The sequence below is a fragment of the Vipera ursinii genome (genome assembly GCF_947247035.1).
Source record: "Vipera ursinii genome assembly, chromosome: 2".
In the NCBI taxonomy this organism is placed as follows: Eukaryota; Metazoa; Chordata; class Lepidosauria; order Squamata; family Viperidae; genus Vipera; species Vipera ursinii.
In genome coordinates this window covers 64,853,456-64,878,647 of record NC_139513.1, presented here as the reverse complement: position 1 = coordinate 64,878,647, position 25,192 = coordinate 64,853,456, and the positions used below count along the sequence as shown (strand labels likewise).

The following is a 25,192-nucleotide window of genomic DNA, read 5'->3' as shown; positions in this document are numbered from 1 at the left end:
CAGAAAGTGAAGAGGAACTAAGGAGCCTCTTGTTGCGAGTGAAGAAGGAGAGTGCAAAACGTGGGTTGAAACTAAACATTAAGAAAACCAAGATCATGGCATCTGGCCCTCTCAATTCCTGGCAAATAGATGGGGAAGAAATGGAGGTAGTGACAGATTTTATTTTCTGGGCTCCAAGATCACTGCAGATGGGGACTGTAGCCAAGAAATTAAAAGACGCTTGCTCCTGGGGAGGAAAGCCATGGCAAATCTAGACAGCACACTAAAAAGCAGAGACATCACCCTGTCAACAAAAGTGCGTATAGTCAAGGCTATGGTCTTCCCAGTTGCAATGTATGGCAGTGGAAGCTGGACCATAAGAAAGGCTGAGCGCCAAAGAATTGAAGCCTTTGAACTATGGTGCTGGAGAAGACTCCTGCGAGTCCCTTGGACTGCAAGGCGATCAAACCGGTCAGTCCTAGAGGAGATCAACCCTGACTGCTCTTTAGAAGGCCAGATCCTGAAGCTAAAACTCAAATACTTTGGCCACCTAATGAGAAGGAAGGACTCACTGGAGAAGAACCTAATGCTGGGAAAGATTGAGGGCAAGAGAAGAAGGGGACGACAGAGAATGAGGTGGCTGGATGGAGTCACTGAAGCAGTAGGCGTGAGCTTAAATGGACTCCAAAAGATGGTAGAGGACAGGAAGGCCTGGAGGAACATTGTCCATAGGGTCGCGATGGGTCGGACACGACTTCGCAACTAACAACAACAACTTAATATTTGGTTGCACACCCACTGGAAAAACTAACTGAAATCAGTCGCTTCCTATAACCATCAATAAGCTTCTTACACCTCTCACCCGGAATTTTGGACCACTCTTCCTTTGCAAAATGCTCCAGGTATCTCTTATTGGAAGGGCGCCTTTTCCCAGCAGCAATTTTAAGATCTCTCCACAGGTGTTCAATGGGATTCAGATCTGGACTCATTGCTGGCCACTTCACAACTCTCCAGCACTTTCTTGCCATCCATTTCTGGGTGCTTTTTGACGTATGTTTGGGGTCATTGTCCTGCTGGAAGACCCAAGATCTCGGACGCAAACCCAGCTTTCCGACACTGGGCTCCACAGTGGAACCCAAAATCCTTTGGTAAGCCTCAGATTTCATGATGCCTTGCACACATTCAAGGCACCTAGTGCCAGAGACAGCCAAACAACCCTAAAACATCATTGAACCTCCACCACATTTCACTGTAGGTACTGTGTTCTTATCTTTGTAGGCCTCATTTCGTTTTCGGTAAACAGTAGAATGATGTGCTTTACCAAAAAGCTCTATCTTGGTCTCATCTGTCCACAAGACGTTTTCCCAGAAGGATTTTGGCTTACTCAAGTACATTTTGGCAAACTGTAATCTTGCTTTTTTATGTCTCTGTGTCAGCAGTGGGGTCCTCCTGGGTCTCCTGCCATAGCGTTTCATTTCATTTAAATGTCGACGGATAGTTTGCGCTGACACTGATGCTCCCTGAGCCTGCAGGACAGCTTGCATTCCTTTGGAACTTGTTTGGGGCTGCTTATCCACCATCCGGACTATCCTGCGTTGCAAACTTTCATCAATTTTTCTCTTCCGTCCACGACCAGGGAGATTCGCTACAGTGCCATGGGTTGCAAACTTCTTGATAATGTTGCGCACTGTGAACAAACACCAGCTGCCTGCAATTAGTGCAGGTTCGCATCCCACCAGGCTCAAGGTTGACTCAGCCTTCCATCCTTCCGAGGTAGGTAAAATGAGGACCCAGATTGTTGGGGGCAATTAAGCTGACTTTGTAATAATGCCGCTTGGGGTGTGTGTGTGTAAGCCCTAATAAGCAGGCATATACATAGAATGAAGGCTACTGCTAAGTTTGTAAGCCGCCCTGAGTCTTCAGAGAAGGGCGGGATATAAATGGAATTAAAATAAATAAAAATAAAGGCAAATCTAGATCTCTGGAGATGGACTTGTAACCTTGAGATTGTTGATATTTGTCCACAATTTTGGTTCTCAAGTCCTCAGACAGTTCTCTTCTCCTCTTTCTGTTGTCCATGCTTAGTGTGGCACACACAGACACACAATGCAAAGACTAAATGAACTTCTCTCCTTTTTATCTGCTTTCAGGTGTGATTTTTATATTGTCCATAGCTGTTACTTGCCCCAGGTGAGTTTAAAGGAGCATCACATGCTTGAAACAATCTTGTTTACCCACAATTTTGAAAGGGTGCCAATAATTTTCTCCGGCCCATTTTTGGAGTTTTGTTTGACATTATGTCCAATTTGCTTTTTTCCCCTCCCTTTTTTTGTTGTGTTCCAATACACACAAAGGGAATAAACCTGTGTATAGCAAAACATGTGTTCCTGCAATACTTTTCTGTGAGAAATACTTGATTTTCTGGAAAAATTTCTGGGGTGCCAACAATTTCGGCCATGACTGTATATTCTTTTTACATTATGGAATATCCCTGGAGAGTTAGTAAAAAGAGCTAAATGTATCTTCAATTAACTAAGATCTGAAGAGAGAATTCCAAATCAACCAAATTATCCATACTATATAGAATTTATCAATCCATATAGCTTGTGGCTGTCACTTTCTATTTTAATTAGTAATTGCTTCTTTACCTAGAAATGAAGTATGCATTAAAAAAAATTGCCCTGCAAAGAGGCCAACATTTCCTGGAACTGTGGGTGTGCATTATGTTTAGCTTATTTTTTAATGTGTTCTTTGGAATGATTTATCTCTGTAAACAGATATTTCAAGCTATTTTCTCTGACAGATATTTTTTTGCTGAATCATTAATTACGGATCTCATTTGCTGATGCTGTAAATTTCAATTCCGAGATTCTTTTTCAATTATGCAACAGCAGCATGAAATTAATATATTAACATTATTTGTTGCCCAAGCCACGTTACCGCAATTCTTTTCTCATTCATTAGTATAAATAAACACTATTTTCATAACTAGTACAGTTCATGTTTTTCCTAGGACTTTTATCTGGTTGACTGTAGTCAGTAAGCAATACATATAGTCAAATACTTTTGTAAACCAACCAGGTTTACTGGCCAGAATCATAAAATAACTTAGGAGTATGTGGGAAGACATCCTAAAAAGTTGTATGAGATTATTTGCAAACCTTGTCACAATGCAGTGACAAGAGCTGAATTTTCAGTGTCATGGTAAATCTGTGTCTGGGATTTAAAAGGTCAAGTCCATACAAGGAAATGTCCACAACTGAGTGCTGTTGATGAAAACATATCCTGAGCTTTGTTGCTACTTTGAATCTGCATTGTTTTACGTTTTCTTTTAAATTGTGTTATTACAATTTAACAATTGTATTAGATAGTTTAATAGCTTGGTAGAGTAAAAAAGTATGTTATAAATCAAATAAATAAATAAATATTATAAAACAGAACAAAAACATCGATTTTACCACCACAAACCATACATTATAGCAAGCAATCACAAACAGAGCCCCAGGAGAGTATATTTACTGGTTCATCTTTTTATGGCTATAACAATGTGCAAAGAAACTCTTGGAAGCCATGAGATAAGCTTATGACATATAGGATTTTATAGGCAATTAAGGGAAATCACTTAAACAATTTGAAATGGCTAACATTAACCAGTGAAAAAATGGCCAGAGCTTTATAAAAAAGATATTCTGAAGATACACAAAAGCCAATAATAACATCCCCAATGTTATGGAAGCATATATTTGCTAACAATCTACATGTTCTACCTACATCTATTAGCAATATTTACTATATTTTACATATAAAAAGGTAAATATCCAGAGATGACATCAGAAACAGTAATGTTCTGAGATTTGTGATATGTTGCCATCTTTCCAGTAGGACCTCGAAAGTATGTCTTTTCTGTAGCAGCTTCTGCCCTACAGAACACCCAACCTCAACCTACCCCAGTATTCGGCACACCCCCTACCCTCCTAGTCTTTCAGAATGCCATAAAAAACTGGCTCTTCCCTAAACATTGGGATTCAGTAAGACTGGAGCCTAGAGATGGTTTTGTTGGAAACAGTAAAGGGGAACGGCTGAAGAACAAGGTTTTGGTTTTTTAAATTGTTTTTAATGTATTTGGGGTTTTATTGCTGTTGTAAGTTGCCCAGAGTTGTGTTTCTTAAAATGTGTGGTCGCATAAAATAAACACATAAACTCCCCGTAACGTTCTACTTTTGACCTCAAAAGTCACTCTGAAAGATATAAATTTAATAAATAAAATAATAAAAATAAAAGATGGTCATATTTGACAAAAAGAACAAAGCAGACTGAATCAGAAAACTTAAATGCCATTTGTCATGGACTGAATGCGGACCAAGAGTTATTTTTAAATTATAGCGATTAATGTCCAAAATATCCATGTTAAATGCTGTGATTATTTCACACTTGGTCATTTTTTCAGGCAACCATGGAATTTCACTTTTTCTTTAACCTTTCTCACTTCCCATTTTTCTCACTCCAGATCACAAGCCAGGCGTAAACATCAACAATTGAGTAATAAAATTGTCAGGAGTATAAATCTCTCACAGTAAAGGGCCATAGTGTTCTTTGTTGATTTTGCTACCTAGGACTGACAAGCACACATCCCTCTGCTTTATTTATGACCTGCTGTATCTCACGATTCTGTCTCTATCTTCTAATCCTAAAAGCATTTCTGCTTATTCTCATTACTATCCCATTTTTTAGATTTTCCTTGCTTATTAAAAGTATCTATATAATCTCCCTCACATTAATTTATATCATTCATCTGAGAGGACGTGATCCGCTAAACATTATGTTAAATGGATTAACCTTTAAGGTACCCTATTGTTGTTTTTAATTAAAATTCAAATGGTCACTTACTTGTCTAGATTTTCATCCAACGTCTCATACGAATTCTTGTAACACTCAATTCTTTTCATAAAGTCCTCTGTAGCTTCATCACTAGCACAGTCAACATAATCAGGACTGCCTAATTTCACTTGCTAAGAAACCACAGAACAAAGAAATCTCTAAATATTATAAAAGAAGTCAATTAGATGTATGATGCTTTCCTATATTCTGTGTTTTTAAGTAGAAAAAAACTGAATTTCAAAGGGAAACCTTAATACTTCAACACTTTAGGGAAAATGTACAAATTAAATATCAGTAGAAAATATAATGTGGATGGTAAATTGTTATCATAAGATTGACACTTCTGGTTTCATTTTATTTCTATAGCCTTAATTTAATATATTATGTCCTATAATCGTGGTGTGTGTGTGTGTGTGTGTGTGTGTGTGTGTGTATGTGTGTGTAGACAGATAGGTAGGTAGGTAGGTAGGTAGGTAGGTAGGTAGGTAGGTAGGTAGGTATATATATATATATATATATATATATATAGAGAGAGAGAGAGAGAGAGAGACAGACAGACAGACAGACAGACAGACAGACAGACAGACATTTGCTGATGCTTTATTTAAACTGAATTTGTATATCATGATCTCTGTAGATGCCATACACTAAATAAATAAATTTCTATAGCTCGGTGATTGAGAAATAATATTCTCATACTTCCCCTAGGCTTGTTCTGCAATTATATGGTTAGTTTGTTTTCTGCCTTTCCTGAAATGAGGCAGAGTTCACTGGTAAAATACATATTTTGCAAGCCAGTTTCCCAAATCCAGTCCCCAGTGAATGCAAGAATGCTCGGGAAGAAAACCTGGAAAGCTCAGCCAGTCAGGGAAATGATACGAAGCTAAATGTTCATGATGTAATCTGCAGTTTTAAAAACAAACCTTAACGGGAAATCAATTCAGAAGTGAAATATGTTATCTGCGTGCATACATGTATATATAACATTTACCAAAAAAAATTGTATCCAACTACTTAGTATGGGAGGGAATGAAACAGCTGGATAAGATTCAGTGGTTCTGGGAAGTAAACTGAGCACAAATATTTTAACGTAAACGGAAGTTACTACTCACCACAATATTTGCAGCAATTACCTCGGGATCAACACATACTGACTCCACAAAAAAGGTCTACAAGTCAAACAGGAAGAACATTGATGCTAGACCCTTACACATTATTTTTCACTTTCTAAAACAATGCAAAGCAGGCTTCAATTTACATACTTAAAAGCAAAACACAACAAATCAAATAGTTTTTGTCTAGTAACCACAGCTGGAACCAGTTGGTTGATTGTTAAGCAAAGTAGTCACTAAATAAAACTACAATTCGGCCTATGATCTAAGTTTAAGCTTTTCACTGCTTAATAGACCTATGGTCATAAATGCAAGGATTGGTTTAAAGTTACTTTTTCATCACTGCCATAACTATGAACAGTTGCTAAACAAGGCAATCACTAAACGAGGACTACCTGTATTAGTTCAAACCTAATCATACAAACTTTTTTCTTGTATAATTATTATAATGTAGTTGTAGTATGTTAAAAATTCCCTTGATCTTTTTCTCAACTAATTCAGATAGTATGGCTTTAATGAAATCCTTTTAATTGTCATGTAACAGAAATTTTTAAGAAAATTCCATATACTGTATCTTTCTAGAGGAATAAATCAAGGGAACATGGCTATATCTCTTCTTTATCTCCTCACAAAAATACACGAGAGTTATAATTAACAAGGCAATTAATGGTACATGCAATATTAAAATTGCCAGCTGTCTTAAAAGTGAGCATTTCTAATCACAACAGAATCTTCTTTCATATTAAATAGCAGCATAATAGTTACTGTCAACCATCGAAGTAAACTTCCAAAATAAGTTATTATGAGCATAATTTACTAGAAAAAATTTTGGGGGGCGTTTTACAGAATTACAGCCAATACTTTTAACCTGCAGTTACAGTCAGTTTCTTTGCAATCAGTGTAATATTTAGAACAAACATTTTATACATCCCAGGACTAAATAATTTTAGTATCTTTATTCAACTGACCTTAAATCCATTTTCTTCACCAAACTTATATATGGTGTCTCTACGCTCCCTTGTAGTATTTGTAGCATCAAAAACCTGGATGAGACAATACAGGAATCATTGGTATATCAGTGGAAAAATATATATCTCTTTGTAATTTTTCATGAATCATTAATAAAATATAATAGCTTTGTCTTAAGTATTTTTAGCAACTACTGTATGGTTTTGCACAGTATATAGGTACATATATCTTCCATATGTATGCCTGGCATACTAATGGCAAGGAGAACAAATAGTTCAATTAAATGTGTATTTGCTGAGCTGTTAATTCCCATTAACAGAGGGCACTCCCAAACACGGTTGTCACAAATATTTTGAAGTGTTATCTTGAATAAAATGACAGAATGAATATACTCAATAGGACTATATCCTAGTTGCATATAACTATGTTATTATTCTACATAACACAATTTATTATGAATGTGCTATAAGATACACATACAGAAGAATAAAAATTATCCAGAATTAACTCATATTCTCTCAAGATTTATGAAATACCTTGTCTCAAATTAATATTGAAGATTATGCACTAAAATTACAAATAAAATATATAGGACATTCTGCCTATTTTATGTCGTGCTGTTCCCATATATTTCTGAGATTTTCAAAAGCAAAATGCCTGTACAAATATTTGTTCCATTCACCTTTCTTTCTACTATAATTCATACACATATGACACACATATCATACTAACCTGTACCTAATGTTTGCCTATTTATTTGATTTTCACACCACCCAACTCAATAAGAAACAGAAATAAAATAACATATTGTTCAAGCTATTTCATAGGGCTATCTTTTTTTAAGGTGTTCCGTTTTCCAAATGTGACTTACAAAGCCTTTAGTAATGCAACAATTTAAAATTACTTCTGCATTATAAAAATTGATGTCGCAGATACAGATATGAAAATTATCCACTGATGCTGGGAGAAGGTTAGTACTATGTAGTGTATGTTGTAATTTCCCCCAGTAATAAAGCAAGTGACCAGAACCAATGATCACACTGGGGTTAGACTGGGCAAAACCTCCAACCTCGTATTTATGTAGCAGCTTATGGAATTTGAGAGCCACCACCTCAAAAGGCTAGGAAAAACTGTTCTAGTATTCATTTGTTTAGCCATGTACTATAGAACACTTACGGCCACATGCCCATTTTCTTCACAGAGATATCGCCGAACATCATTTAGTGCTGCTAAGGCACACTGTCTTAAAAAGAAGAGACAACATCCTAGTTATCCCCTTGACAAGACTTCACAGTTACAGACACACAGGGCTGTTCAGCATTATTAAAAGACTGTACACAAACCAGGACTCAGCCTCATGTACCAAAGCACTTAAAAGGCACATTTCAGAAATACTGGAGCAACGTATATGTCTTCCTCCAGTTCACAGATTACAGCATGGCCAGTAAAATTAAAACAATGATTATAGGAAGAAAACAAAGGCTGAACCATGCATCTCTCAAGACAGCTCTCCTACTTTTCCACCTTGGTAAAACAACCAACAGCGTCAGCTGTTTCTAATTGCTAACATCAACATTCCTTTAGTTCAAAACAGCAACATGATGCCAACAGAAAGTAGCACATAACAAACTTACTTTCGGATTTTCAGGGCTTCTTTATTGTCTGGCAAGAAGAATTCAAAGGACTTGTATGTTTTTACCAAATCTCGACGGTACTGTCCAACATTAAACTCTGTGCAGAAAAGTCGAAGAGGAAAATTGAGTTTTTATTTTCTCCTATAACTTACAGTTATAGAGTCATCCCAAATATCCAGAAAATGTATTATACGTTATAATCTTGAAGCCAGATCACTTTACAATTATACCCTAAAATATTGTTATAGGAAGCTCTAAAGGGCATTGCTTTACCATTCCAGTTCTTCTCAGAACCAATTTTTCCCATGAAGCTTTTAACACACAATGACTTATCACGAATTAAATCTGTGATTAAATCTAGGTATGTAGAACTGAAAACAAACCATCTTAGCTTCTTTTGCTATTTGCTTCCATTTTCCTTTCCTTACTTTTAATTGAAAGCAGTTGAGCATAATGAACTTTTTAAAAATTGGTTAAGCACTGTGCACACTAGTGACATTTTTAGATAAAAAATAGCAGTAATAATACCTTTAACCAATAATACATTTTATCTTGGTTAACCAAACATTAATATCTACCTATCCTATGTCTTTGGAAAGGACTTGATAGGTTGGTAAAAACGCTAAATTCAGTCTAAACATCTGGCTGACTTTGTGACTAATCAATAAAATCTTACTCTGTTACAGTACTCATTTTTTTTCTTTGTTTCATTATATAATTATAAAACAGATATATTACATTTATTATTTCAATACAGCGTGGTCTAGAGATTACTAATACTCTAAAGTTTAGATAAATTACATTATTAAAGATAGAAAAGGTACTATATCAGTATTAACTATGATTGGAAAAATGGGATACATATAAATTTAATAAATAAAAATAAATAAATAAGATTATTTAGCTTTTACTGAATATAACTGAATATAACTTTAAGGAGAAGCTGCAAAATACATCAAAATATTTGGTGTAAAAGAAAGGTTTCTGCGTAAGCTTACTTAATACTATCCACTGAGTTGTTAAAAAGAAAACAGATAAACCAAAATAGGCAACAACATCTAAACAGAAAGAAAAAAAGAAAAAAAATAGCTACTTGGGTAGTATACATTTAGGCCCCCTTAGAAGCCAAAGGGATTGATATTTGCCATGTAACATAATATACTGTATGTACGGGAACCATTCCTGTCTAAATTTTGTTGTGACAGCACTCACCTTTTGTAGGCACTCCAATCCAATTTAAGTAGCGTGTCAATTTTTTTGATATGTAAGTTTTTCCTCTTGCTGGAAGGCCAACCATTACAATCAGAGTAGGACAGTTTGTCATGCATACTATAAAAAAATGGTACAGTTAGTATTCATTAAAAACAAGAATATCAGTCATAGATCTGAAGACTAAATTAGGAAATAGCGGGCATCTTTTAATGGAAATAACAGCACTCCAGGGAGAGCCTTGTCATTTTGATGAAGCATTCAAAACAGTGTACTGATTTTATTAATTATTTTATTTTACTAAGTCCACAAATGTTTGCTATAAATTTACATAGTTACTCTGAAAACAAGTTCAGAAACCTATTCACATATTTCATCTATTCCCCTCAAATAATTTTTTTCCAGTTACTCAAGCTAGCTGTGGTATATAATTTGCTTCCTACCAAATACTATTTACTCCTACTCATTGAACCTGAAAAAGAGTCCTTTGAAGATAATACTTAAGTTTTCTCAAAATACAGACTAGTAATGAGCAACTTTTTCATGTTGTGGGAACCATAACTCAATTTTATGCTATGACAAGATATGCCATATTTCCAAACATTTGTTAAAATAGCCAAATGTACTCAAGTTGTCAGGCCAGGCCAGAAAAATCTCCCAAAATATCAATCATGTTATTTACAATTTTAGAATTGTTTTTAAACTAAAAAAATAGAACACAGTAACTACCATTTCATAATACTCCCACAAACAATTACAAGCATCAATATAACAAAACAAAACTATGCTAGTGCAAAGACAATAGAGTGGTGGTAATGACAGAAGTGAACATGAATTTGAGAGTCAGACAGTATTTAGTGACTGAACACCAAAATGACAGAAGTAAAAATCCCTTAAGAGTTGCTTTAGATAGGTGTTCATATAAATCTTTTCAACAAATAAAAAATAAACATTTCACATTTGTTACCTTAGTAACTATTACGTTTGCTTTGTCAAGAGGGTAATATTATCCATGCCCAAAAAACTAATGTAAAAAATTTAAGAACACTGCAAATCAGACATGGCTGAGCACACTGATTTGCTGAAGTTCATAACAAGAGGAAAAAAGTAAATTGGAAAACACTGGTTTTATTAGCCCAAACTTCAGAACATCTGCTTTTTTTAGGCTTCTGGTGGCATATTACAACCAGGAATTATCTGGTTTGTACAAGTTTACTTGTACTTCTTTGGTGGCCTCACTTTCTTTAATTTTCACCATTTCTAGAATGACTTATGGACAAGGGAAATGAAAGGGACAGAGCAGATAATGAAAGATAAAACTTCTATCATGATTTATTTATTATTTATTTTATTTCATTACATTTATATACCGCCCTTTCCCGAAGGACTCGGGGCGGTTTACAGGGTGATTAAAAAACAAAGATACAAAAGTTAAAAACAAATTTTAAAAAAATTATATTCGTCCCTGCATAAATAAAACCCCAGTTAAAATTAAGATTAATTCTCAGCCTGGGCCAGAGAGCTCGAAGAGCCAGGTCTTCAGGTCCCGGCGGAATGAACGGAGGTCGGGGGCGGTCCTCAGATCCACTGGCAGCTGGTTCCAAAGGGCAGGCGCACCCACTGAGAAGGCCCTATCCCTGGGTGTCGTCCGCCGGCAATATCTTACCGGTGGCACCCTGAGAAGACCCTCCCTGTGGGAGTGCACTGGACGAAGGGAACTTGATGCCGGCAGCAGGTGTTCCCTCAGATATCCCAGACCCAAGCCATTTAGGGCTTTATAGGTCATCACCAGCACCTTGAATCTCACCCGGAGGGCAACCAGGAGCCAATGCAGCTCGTAGAGTAGAGGTGTTACATGGGAGTATCAGGAAACCCCCATCACAACTCGCACAGCCGCATTCTGCACCAGCTGAAGCCTCCGAGTGGTCCTCAAGGGCAGCCCCATGTAGAGAGCGTTGCAGTAGTCTAAACGGGAGGTCACGAGCGCGTGAGTGACCGTGCATAGGGCATCTAGGTCCAGATAGGGTCGCAACTGGCGCACCAAGCGAACCTGGACAAAAGCCCCCCTGGTCACGGCTCCTATATGGTCTTCAAAATTTACCAATAGGGACTGTTTTGTTTTTTTCTAACACATATATGAAACAGATACAGCTCCTACACTAAAATACTAAACTTAGATGGTCTATTTTTAATGAAGCTGTGGCATTTTTCAGAAAAGCATTCAAATATATAAACACTACAAAAATAAGTAGTAATATCTCTATACATTATGGATGGGCAACCTTTGGCCATGGGGCTGCATTCAGTTCCTGAACTAACCAACAATTCAGACTCTATCAAAATATGTTCCCTGACAAACAGCTACTTGGGAAAGAGAAAATTAAATGCACTCTCAAAAGAGGACCTACTGTATGTGTTTGTTGGCTCAGGTCCGCCTACTATTATGATGCCTCCAAAACCTATCCAAAAGCCAATGTTGCCATTGAGAAAAATTAAGTGGCCGACATTCTATTTAATCTAAAACAAGAAAAGATATGTATTGTAAACACTAAAGCACATATTACAATACCATACAACTGCTTCCATTGTGTAAATTCATCTTACATAACAATTGAGAGCCTTCTTCCCCTTCCCTCACAAGCAAACTAGTACTTACAAATTAAGCTAGCTTTGCTATGAAAATTTCATGCAGTGGGATTTCCTACTTTCTCCTTTCTCTTCGGCTCCTCTTCAAATGATGCACCAACCTCTGAAGCAGATTTTGAGAAAATCAGCTCTTCTTCCTGATTCCACTGGCTAGACTACCAGCAGAAGGAATTAACCCTTTCCACTTATAATGCAATGTAAAACTACCAAGTGCATTTTGTGCCTTTCTTTATTTCAATGGTGTCAACTTAGAGCTAAAAAAAATCTGGACGGCCACCAGGTGTCAGCAAAAAGATTTATTTAGTAACTATCTTTTCTGATTATTGCATCACACATGCCATATTTAAATATAGCCATATTTAACCACTTTGTGAAGAAATCATTAGGCAACACTGTCTTTTGAGTAATTTCCCAGCAGCAATAAAATCACGCATTTAGAAAGATCAAAACTAGTCAGAACAATTGGAAAATATGCACTTGTAAGTGCGTTTATTTGAGATACAGATAACAGATAATATACACGGATATAAGAAGACAGGAAAAATAAGTTAAATGTTGTAAAAGAATACAAATTATAATTCCAGGACAAGTTATAACAAGCATCAAAGAATTGTGAAGCAAACTTTCTAGGCTACTAAAAGTGAGTTCATGCATGTGGCAATCACTTACTTTTTGAATTCCACTATGCCTTTGTTTATAAAGAATAAAGACTACAAGCCAATTCTAATTATATATGTCCATGAGCAAACCTTAACTTTAATTTGGGTTCACTGCACAAAACATAATAGTTAATTGTTTTGAAACTATAAACATCTATTATACCTATTTAATATTTAAGCTCTTCTTTTGCAATTCTGCTATTGAAGATTTACCATATTTTCTGGCGTATAAGACGACTTTTTAACCCATGAAAATCTTCTCAAAAGTCAGGGGTCGTCTTATACGCCGGGTGCTGAAACTTTAGGGACAGGGCTGGCTGGAAAACCTGGAGTGGATCTCCCATTTGGTCTGTGCAGGGAAAGCGGGACCAATTGGGGAAGAAGCTGCAGTCTGTGATTTTTTACAGGCTGGGGTCTGGGCGTCTTTCCTTCTAAAGTTGAAGAGCAGCTGCAGTCTATCCCAACTTGAAAGGCAGGTGGGGAATGCAGCAGTCAGAGCAGCTGCTTAGCTCTAAGGACACATTTGACTCAGGAACTGGGCGGGTGGGCTGGAAAACCTGGAGCGGATCTCCCATTTGGTCTGCGCAGGGAAAGCTTTAGAGTGAATTAGGAAAAATTTAATCCACTTGCACTGTTTTATGTTTACATGTTTGATGACAAACAGCCTTATGTTTATAAGTGACAGTTTTCCTACTAAGTACCTGCATGTCATAAGTATTTGAATTAAAATTACCATATTAAAATCAAATCTGATGTTTTTTAATTTTTATTTGGTGTGCGTTGGAAGAGGGGTAGTCTTATACAGCGAGTATAGCCCAAACCCTATAATTTAACAGGAAATGTAGGGGGTCGTCTTATACGCCCAGTCGTCTTATATGCCGGAAAATACGGTGTATACGATTTGAAGTGTGCAAGACACCACTATCCAAAAGTTGCAAACTGAAGTTTAATCCTTTCCCATTCACTTTTAATACATTTATAATCAATTTCATTAGGCACACAAAAAATATTGTGGCCTGATTTTGATGCATACTTTAATCAAAATATCAGATACCCCAGAATTTCTCTCTGAACTTTCAAGATTTAGGTCTTCCCATTAATTGAGCTCCGGATGGCTCCTGACCTTCGCTCTTTCCGCCGTGACCTGAAAACTCACCTATTTGAACAAGCCGGCCTGGTCTGATGGGTTTGGGGTATTTTAATTGTAATTTTAATTAACTTTTTACTGCAATTGGGCTATTCTATTTAATTCTTATTTTAACTTTTGTATATTGTATTTTTATTGCATTTTATTGCCCTGTACACCGCCCTGAGTCCTTCAGGAGAAAGGCGGTATAGAAATTAAATAAATAAATAAATAAATAAATAAATAAATAAATAAATAAATAAATAAATAAATAATAGAATGTGATTCTAACTGTCCTCGATTGGAAGCCAACATTACAATATTTTATAATGTTTGCTGCTTATGAAGTTTTTTCTTGCAAATAAACACACATGTTCCCATTTATACACAAGAACTGAGATTTCCATGTTCAAATGACTAACTGACAATGATACCTATTGCACGCTAATATTCATTTTTAAAATATCCTTCTATTTGTAGACATCATAATGCAGTAACAATAAATTAAGGATATGCATAAAATGCTTTGAATCATAATTCTCATGTATGACTGCCAACCAAGTTTATGTAAGTTGTTGATACTAAGATGGAATATGGGCAATCTCCAATTAGAAAATGTTCAAAGCAATTGTGCAAGAATGAAATTCTGAGCAACTAGAAATTGAAGATTACACAACACTCATAAACTACAGGAAATAAATCTATTCCCAGAATACTATTACAGAGGCTAAATGAATTTATTTTTTAAAGCAAAAAAGCTATATGTTCCCCATTTCCTTATGAAATAAAAAACTATAATCAGTCCCGTAATTATTTTTTGTCCAAAACTGTCCACAAATAAGTGTCAAAATGAATTGCTTCTATTTTCTGCCTATCTGTCTCCTCTTCCTCCCCTCCAAAAATGTCAGTTCTCAGATGTGTTACAATAATCTAGTTTGTAATATTCAATAGCTTCTGATTTTAGCTGATGAAAGTTGAGAACTATCGACAAGTTCAACCTTTGTTTTTCAGATTTTTATTCAGTAGATATTCTGAGGGATAGGTAGGGGTGGGGTGAGGGGGGATTGTTAAAGATAAAATGTATTTTAAAACTTTTCGATATTCTGAGAACATGTAGGTGAAGCATCTATTTTTATCAAGCTGAACAAAAAACTCTCCGAAGTTAATATATCAGCATTAACATTAGCTCAATTTGATTGAGTCTAATAATTCCTCAATTATTAATAAATAATACTGTTTCAGAGAAGTGGAGTGTCAGAGGATCACAACTGCATATCTTTGCTCTTTTGGAAAAGACAATCCTAATTTACAAAACTTAACCCATGGAGTTCTGGGTAAAGTATGATAAAAGATACTCTCACGGACTGAGAGATAGTTAATAAAGAAAAATAGGAAGGAAGAATAAATGTCTGATTTATTCTCATATTCACAAGATGTGTAAAGTAGTGTAAATTAGGGATTGGCATTTGGACCAGTGTTTTTTTTTAAATTTGTATATAAATGATCTCGAGTTAGAGTTATGTAGTGAAGTAGCTAATGATACAAATAGTTCAAATTGATAAATGCAAAAAAAAGGGCTGGTTAAATGAATTTCAAAATGCTGTTCAGTGTAGAACACATAGAGAGAATCCAAACTTCATTTACATATCAACATGATCTTGGCATCAGATAGACAATGAATGAAAACATTACGCCAACTGCAGCTCTATAAAAAAGGCAAGGTCCATGCAAGGAATTAAGAAATAGAAACTGCTGATACAATAGTGTTCTAGTATGGCAGTCCCTGGGTTACAAATGGGACCCATCCCTAAGTTTGTCTTTAAGTTGAATCTGTAGATAAGTTAGAACAAGTACACATGTAAAGGGTAAATAAGGAAAACAAATATGTAAAAAAATTATCTAATTTAAAAGGCTTCGAGCTGGCAGACTGCTGAAGTCACACAATGCTTTCATGAGTGTCACAAAATGTGTGTGTACTTAACAAACCATTGTACTTAACTCAAATTTTTAATATAATAGGCTTTACAGCAATCCGTCCATCACTACAAATTGTCCATTAAGTTAGGTGTTCTTAACCCAAGGTATTGTATTGTTTACCATGCTCAGAGAACCGTAACTACAACTGCACAAGAATATTTTATTGCTGGAAGAGGTACAAAATGAAGGAACACAAATTATTAGCAATCTCACAAGCCTGGATAGAGAGCAATAACTGCTATAGCTTCCCAGCAGCCAGTATATGCCGCCTATGATTCATCAGGAGAGCAATTCTCCTATGAAATGAGATTACAGCAATTAGGGCACTTTAACTTGAAACATAATGTAAAGTGAGATATATTTATAAAATCATGCATGAAAATTTACTGTTTTCTCCAGTACAACATTAAAACTTGATGTCTTCCACTGAAACTTCATACAGGGAAAGTAAAATTTGTCCAAAGGAAATATTTCTTCACATACCTAAACTGTGGGATTTGCTCCCTTTGGTGGTGGCAATACAGTTAATTTGGGCAGCTTCAAAGAGACCGGACAGGTGCTTAAAACATGAAGTCCTCAATGTCTGGTTGATGACTGTGTTACTCTGTCCTAATGAATCATAGGCAGCATGCTTTATAAATTGGCTGCTGGGAAGCTATAGCAATTATTGCTCTCTATCTGGACTTATGAGCATCTCAAATACATCCAGTTGGTCAGTGGGTAACAAAAAATGAGAGGCCAGATGGAACTATAGCCTAATCCAGCAGGGCTTTTTTGTTTTCATGTTTTGTACACTGACAATGTGCTTAAAATAAATAGGACACAGCTTTTCCAAACTTCTTATTTTTATATCACACGTAGCCTTTGCACCTCAACTCAACTGAGTGGTTCCTCTCAACATCATATGGTTTCTAAGTTATGATACTTAGACAAATTAATATTCCGTGTATGAAAACAAAGAAATTACCTTTTAAAGGAATGCTTACAAGTATTCCAAAGTATTCCAAAATTTATTTCATACCAATTTCGGTAAGCCTCTGTATAAAGGCAACTTTTATTAGGGGTTAGTGACAGTAGGGAAGTCAAGGCGAGATCTGGGGAAAATATTCCTCCTCCCCCCGCCAAAGTCATAATGTCCACTTGAAATCCAGCCAATCCACAGGTGGCACGATGGGCAGGTAACTGGCACAGCTGACGCGCATCTCAAAGTCTTCTCCGTTTTATTACTCTGTAACCGTCTCCCTGATAAGGGAGACACATTCCTTTCTCAGGTGGATAGAGGGGGGGAAAGTAGAAAGCTTGGAGCAAGAAAGGGAGTGCCAGTTTGGAAGCCTTCCCAAAAAACAGAGAAAAAACAGCTCAGAAAACCAGAAGATGGTTCTGTAGATTTAGAAAGCTGTTTGAAAGCAGGGTTGTAGATCTGTTTTAAGAGGGGAGATGATCTGCTTTATTCGACAGATACCTGGATTGTTTTCTAGTACATGTTTCCAGTGATTTTCATATCTGATTTTGTGGCTTCTCTATGTTATGTTCTCTGCAAATATCAACAAATATAAGAGTTTTTTCTGTACTTAGGTAACTTACAGGCTTGACTACTGCAGTGCACTTTATTCTTACATGGGTTGACTCTTGAATGGTTCAGTATTTGAGCCTGGTGCAGAAGGCTGCCTCAAGCATCTTTTGCAGACACGAAACTAATCCTAAAGATATAAACTGGCTAACTTATACAACATTTTGATAATAACCTTTAAATAATTTAAATGTTTCAAGACTCAAAGGAGCTTTTTTCCTAATATTTTGCTCAACATTAAGGTCTGCAGATGGCATCTCCTTAGCAGTGAAGGTTGAAAGATATGCTTGCACGGGGGCCATGGCTACCCTAGCTTTTGAAACACTTCTCTCCTCAAGGCCTGGCTTTTGGCACTGTGCAAAGACCTAGATTTTTATCCTTCAGTTCAGGGCGTTCCATTCAGATTTGCCGCGCCTACTGTCTCTTGTAAAAATCCGTTATTATAAATATTGTTTATTTTTATTTATATTATGTCCTAGGTGTTTTCTGAATTTATACCTTGATATGTTTAGGATAGGGGTCAGCAACCTGAAACATTGAAAGAGCCACTCGGAACCGTTTCCCTCACAAAAGGAAAAACTGGGAGCCGCAAAAAATGTGTGCGCATGTGCGTACATGCGCAGAACGGGGTTGACTGAAGAGTGGAGCCAAGGCGAGATATGCACCTATCCTGCATATTTGAATTGATTGGTTGAACTTTTTAGTCCCACATTTTTTGGGGGGACTGCGCATGGCAGAGAACTGGGAGCCGCAGGAGATGGCTGAAAGAGCCATCAGGCATTTATTAAAATGTTTTTAATTTTTTAAAAAAACTTATGTTCAAAGTACAGATAGGATTGAAGAAAAGCTTGCTGCAGCATCTATGTTTTAATATTTTTTAAAAAATACTCAACTACATTGTATATCATATTTGTACTGTACTTACTATAAACCATATAGTAACTTTATAGTTAAACTTACTATTTTCTTAACAGATTCCTCAATGTCTTCAACAATGGCAGAGCTTCTAATATACTTGAAAATTTAAAAAAAATTCAGAGAGAGATTCAGAGATATGTATATTTGCCTTGAAAATAGCCTATGATGAACAGTATAGCACAGTCAAGCATCAGGAATTAACTACAAAAAATGTTTCATGGCCTTTTGTATTATGTCATAAAATGCTTTATGGTAATTTTGTCATAAAATGTTTTGTAAAATTTGCCAATTTTCAGTTCTATGGATCCAGGATTTTGAATGTATTTTGTAAGTCGGGGGTCCCCAACCCCTGGGCTGTGGCCCATTCAGAACTGGGCTGCATAAGTGGTGGGCAAGCATGCACACAGCTCCACTGGTAAGAGCAGTGCACATGCATGCACATGAAGCTCCATTTGCGCAAGCGGCGGGCACACGTGCAAATGGAGCTATGAGTGTGTATGTGTGCGCACATACATGCAAACCTGCTGCTCACACAAAACCATCCTCTCTCCCACAACCTTTTGGGAACCAGTGACCATTTCCTTGGGGGCTTTTCCATGGACCGGAGGGGGCATGGTTTTGTGTGCTGCCTGCATCCAGTGAATGGGGCTTTGTTTGCATAGCCCAGTTTCTGGCATGCTGCATACCAGTCCATGGACCGGGGGTTGGGAACCCCTCAATTAAGGTACCTTGGTTGAAAAAGTGTTGCTGTATGATGCACCATTTTGCCGAGTTAAAGGTTACAGTCCTAGGCATTTTAGGAGTATATAAATAAGATCATGTTTCATTAGTATTTCACAAACTACAGTAAACATGGAAATGGACATCATACATACTAGTACCTGTGTCAGATACTTAACTATACGTGTTCCTAAAACCAGTATTTTTTATTTACTTGTTCACATTTTATGCTGCCTATTTCTAAAACTAAAAACTAAAACCAAACCAAACATACTTAAAAACATGATAAAAATAACTGATACCTAGTTATAGATATATTAAAGGTAAAGGTAAAGGTTCCCCCGCACATGCGTGCTAGTCGTTTCCGACTCTAGGGGCCAGTGCTCATCTTCGTTTCAAAGCTGAAGAGCCAGCGCTTGTCTGAGGACGTCTCCGTGGTCATGTGGCCGGCATGACTAGACGCCAAAGGCACACGGAACACTGTTACCTTCCCACCGTAGTGGTCCCTATTTTTCTACTTGCATTTTTACGTGCTTTCGAACTGCTAGGTTGGCAGAAGCTAGGACGAGTAACAGGCGCTCATTCTGTTACGCAGCACTCGGGATTTGACCCGCCAAGCTGCCGATCTTCTGATCGACAAGCTCAGCGTCCTAACCCACTCTATTTTTTAAAAAAAAATATTTAACTACCCAGAGCCATGCATTTGAGAAAGGCAGCCACATGTAATAAAAAAACTTAAAAATAAATAATTTTCAATTATTTTTAAAGATTAATATGCATCTATGTCACTTACATTGTATGCAGTTATTGCATGTAAAACAAATGCCACAGCAGCATAAACAAATAGGTCAATTTGTCATAAAGACAGTAACATTCAGCTCATGTATCTAAACTCCTTTTTCCTTCACAGCAGCTAAAAGGAAATTGCAACACATCTATTATTCCCTGCTTTATTTTCCCAGAGGCATGACCTCTGGCTATAGATAATAAAAGGAAATGCATCTCTGCTGATTCTCTTCAGTGCTTTCTAACACAAAATATCCTACTAGTACAATTCTGCAGGTGTTCTTAGAATTTTATGGGTATGTCCAGGTGCTAGGATAGGCATACTCCACCTATGTTGCTACAAGGGCAATTTGGAAATAAACCTCCGTTTGAGCATGCATGAGAAATAGGCAGGGATAGCAACGCTCGTCCTGTGGCGCCAAGTGCAGTAGTCCAGTAGACAGTGAGGAGTGGAAGGAGAAGGTTGTGTTGCAGTTGACTTGTCTGCTAGATCAACTGAAAATGAACCAGTTTTTTAAATTTAACAGTGGCATGCGTTGCATCCCTTCGATGATGACAATGCACTTCACGATGCTGTTACAGGCAGGAGATTTTTTTTTTTGCAAAAGGAATTTCAAACCTTATAAGACGTTATGACAAGTGCCTCAATTTGAATGGTGATTATGTCGAAAAGTAATGCAATGTTGTAGTTTTCTAATATAAGTTCTGTATCTGCAAGTGTCTGTCATTGATAACCAAATGGAGGTTTATTTCTGAATTGTCCTCGTATTTGGACTGAGAATGGTTTGCAACAGTAATCCATCCCTGCTATTCTCTTTAGATTTTCAAATGTGCTGTATATGTATGCGGCAAAAATGAAATTCCAGTTAGTACATAATACTTTTACTTTTGGAGGAGCTCTTTACAGCCTTTGCTGCCTCTCCACCATCTTGGCTCCGCCCCCCTACATAATACATAATACAGTAACTAGAGTATTAACTACAGCAGGCATTATGGTCATAGTATAGCCCTATTACTTTAACTTTATCAGCACTTTTACCAAGCGCCAAATGATTGAATGTCTATGGAACTTCTCAATCATCCAGATCACGGTTGTCCCAAAGATGAGATACTCTGAGGTAACAACGGACCTTCAGAAGGGTAAGGACTAGATGACTGCTAAAAATATAAAACCTTCCATTCCCCACCATTCAGCCAGAACTGAAAAAGCTTCTTGGATGAGAAGCGAAACATTTTCAAAGAAAAAAAGATGACTTTTGAAAACCACCTTTAGGATGCCAAATGATTTTTTTTATTTTACAGGAGATTAATAAATTTTGGAACATATCATTTTGTTCCAAATTAGGTAGCCAATGAGCATTAGGTTTGTTTCCAACATCAAATAAAGCATTATAAACTTAACCATGGTTAAATATTCTGTACAAATAAAATATTAAGTTAAGGTCTATCAAAAACATGGGATCTACTATTCACCTATCTACTCTTCTTACCTGCACTGATTATTCCTCTAATGGTATAGTTTGTCCTTGTCCAAATAACATTCAGAGTTATAGCCAAATCATTTAGAAGTATCACTATTTTCAGACCAGTACAAGCTAGCCTTCATACACATTTATACATTTATACACATGTATTAAGACTTCAAAGTAGAATCAAGCAGAATCTACTTGAAGGTAAAAAAATTTAATTAAGACAAAATTTAAGTTATCTCTTTGCATTGTTCTACAATCTAGACAATGATACCTTAATAAAATGCTACTTCCTTCATCAGAAAAAACTTTCTCAATTGGGGAGAGATTAGGGTTATCAAAAGGAAGGGGGAACACCTGGCTTGATACTTCACAGCACTGCTCCTAATTTAACAATGTATCTAACAAAGGATCACATACTGAACAAAAAGTCACTGAACTAATAGTGAAAAGTATGAAAAAATATAATTTTTATTTGAGATTTTTGGGGGAAAAGCTTTGTGAAACTAAAGATGCTCTCTATAATTGTGATCTAACGTAACATTATCTAAGTGGAGGGCAATTTAATGCTACAGATTCCCATGACTACACAAACATTGCATAATACTTCACCTTTGAATGCAATATATCCCGAATGAAGTAACTATGGGGCAAAACAGGCATCTTACAGGGAAAAAAAATTATTTAGGATATATTTCAATATCCAGTATCTGGTGCAGTACAAAACCTAAAGCAGAGAGTGCTCATGGATGTCAGTGCTTCTTTTGTAAAAGAAAAGGGTGCCAGAACTCACACATGTCATACAACCCGCCTTGCCTACTCTACAAGGTTCCATCCAAAAAAGGTGCCGGAACTCTGTTATGAGCGTTCTATGAGAAAAAAAGCCCTGATGGATGTTATTGTTTTTACCAAGCCAAGAACTCAAAAATCCTAACAGGCTGCCTGCATAACCATTCAGATGTAGACTCACTCTGCACAGAGCAACCACAATTATTTTTTGACACAAGATGACATCTTCTTATCAGCACACAGTACACTGAAATATGCTTGCAGGTATTGATTCAAGCAGCTCCATCCTATACTGACAACTTATATGCAAATGGCAACACTATTTTTTTATACAGTACTCAAAGGCACCAATACATATTCCCTACCATAATTAAAGCATACATATTCAGTTGCTAAAGCTCTTAACTGAGACAACATGCCCGCTCGACACTATATTTCTTCCTACTACATGGACATAGAACAGTAGACCAAAAGCCAGCTCCTCTTCTTTGGGATTATAGTCCACTTCCACAGAAGATCCCCTGATCTTCTCTATGATCTTCCTAGAGTGCACAACCTTCATTCTGCCATCAAAAAGAAGATTTTTCTCTGCTAATACAATCACACCTTGTAAAGAGTCTGAAACACATTCAATTTCTGATCTCCCAATGTTGGTTATCATTATCCCATGAGTGCCACATCTTCAGATGTTGTTCCAGCTTTCCAGCTTTTTCTGTTTTTAAGTGAATGAATTTCATAGTCTATAGTTTAGGGGTGTCGAACTGCCAGATGCATCATCAGGAAACCACGCCCACCCCAATGCTGGCAATGGAGAAAAAGCTCCAATACATCATGCAACATCACATCGCGAGTTTGACATGTCTGCTATAGTTGAACTAACAAGCATCCCTCTCTACAACTTTCTTTCTCCCAGGATGGATTTGATTTAAATCAAGTCCCCAATGGAACTGCATCTACATGGAGGGAAGTGAGTAGTGGGTTGCCCCAGGGCTCTGTTCTGGGCCCAATGCTCTTCAATATCTTCATCAATGATTTGGATGAGGGGATAGATGGGGAACTCATCAAATTTGCAGACGACACCAAGCTGGCAAAAATAGCCAACACTCCAGAAGACAGGCTTAAGATACAGAAGGATCATTGGGCTCTATCTAACAAAATGAAATTCAATGGTAAAAAAAGTTTCTACATTTAAGCAAGAAAAACCAAATGCACAGGAATAGTTTAGGACAGGGGTGTCAAACTGCCGGCCTGCGGGCCGGACGCATCATCCAGAAGCCGCACCCACCCCATTGCCGGCAATGGAGAAAAGGCTCTGATACATTGCGCAACGTCACGTGACATTGCGAGTTTGACATGTCTGGTTTAGGAGGTACCTTGCTCAATAGTAGCAACTATGAGAGGGATCTCAGAGTCCTAGTGGACAATCACTTAAATATGAGCCAGCAGTGTGCTGCAGCTGCCAAACAAGCCAACACAGTGCTAGGCTGCATTAATAAAGGGACAGAATCAAGATCACGTGAAGTGTTAATACCACTTTACAATGCCTTGGTAAGGCCACACTTTGAATACTGCATCCAGTTTTGGTCACCACGATGTAAAAAAGATGTCGAGAATCTAGAAAGAGTACAGAGAAGAGCAACAAAGATGATTAGGGGATTGGAGGCTAAAACTTACAAGGAGAGGTTGCTGGAATTGGGTATGTCTAGTTTAATGAATAGAAGGACGAGGGGGGACATGATAGCAGAGTTCCAATATCTCAGGGATTGCCACAAAGAAGAGTCAAGCTATTCTCCAAAACGCCTAAAGGCAAAACAAGAAGCAACAGATGGAAACTAACCAAAGAGAGAAGCAACCTAGAACTAAGGAGAAACTTCCTGACAGTTAGAACGATTAATCAGTGGAACAACCTGCCTCCAGAAGCTGTGAATGCTCCAACACTGGAAATGTTTAAGAAGAGATTGGACAGCCATTTGTCTGAAATGGTATAGGGTTTCCTGCCTGAGCAGGGGGGTGAACTAGATGACCTCCAAGGTCCCTTCCAACATTGTTGTTGTTGTTGTTATATTATTATTGATAATTGCACAGACAGCCAGATGCTCAGACTTGATTTGACATTTCTGTCTACCTATTGAATCCTTACCAAGGACCTGGTATAGGCAGTTGTGGATGTTTGATGGTATTACAGATATTGTCGCAGGATGGAAGCAGTTCCTAGTAAGGCCGCCTTCTGCAATTGACTGATGGCGAATTTGTCAATGCTGATGATGGTGTTCAATTGGTGCTCCAGTTGTTTTGGGATTGCACCAAAGGCGCCTATTACTATTGGTGCCACCCTTGCTTGCCTTTGCAACAGTCTTTCTATTTCTATTTCTATTTCTATTATTATTATTATTATTATTATTATTATTATTATTATTATTATTATTATTATTATTATTATTTAAATCACTAGTGAAAAGGCTTGATTTAAATCAACTCGATTTAAATCATAATTTTTAAAGAGCAACTGTCCCACAGCGGCTCCTCCTCTGACCTGCTGTTGACTCACCGACAGTCCCATTCACTTTAATGGGACGGCTGGTGATGCGGCAGTGACACAACAAGGTGAGGGACGTGGTGGGCAGCAGGTGAGTGGATGCCCGCTAACAGGCGCTGCCATGATGGATCTGAAATGACAGGTGCTCTTTAAATGTAAGAACTCATTGTTACTGGTAGTTAGAATCTTTAATATTATTTGCAAACAAAATGAAG

At 37.1% G+C, this 25,192-nt stretch overlaps 1 protein-coding gene across 5 annotated transcripts in view; it reads right to left on the bottom strand.

Annotated features, from left to right (window-relative positions):
- Positions 1–25,192, bottom strand: part of PFKFB4 (6-phosphofructo-2-kinase/fructose-2,6-biphosphatase 4) — an 86,235-nt gene that overhangs the window by 23,618 nt on the left and 37,425 nt on the right. For 4 of the 5 annotated variants that reach the window (XM_083351678.1, XM_083351675.1, XM_083351676.1 and 1 more), the window contains exons 2-7: positions 9,785–9,901; positions 8,573–8,669; positions 8,115–8,181; positions 6,938–7,012; positions 5,970–6,026; positions 4,867–4,988 (exon numbers count right to left, since the gene is read on the bottom strand). In XM_083351678.1, the coding sequence (XP_083207804.1) occupies positions 4,867–4,988; positions 5,970–6,026; positions 6,938–7,012; positions 8,115–8,181; positions 8,573–8,669; positions 9,785–9,901 (535 nt within the window). Of the gene's footprint in view, positions 1–4,866; positions 4,989–5,969; positions 6,027–6,937; positions 7,013–8,114; positions 8,182–8,572; positions 8,671–9,784; positions 9,902–25,192 lie in introns of those variants that run through there. The other variant, XM_083351679.1, reaches the window with a different exon arrangement.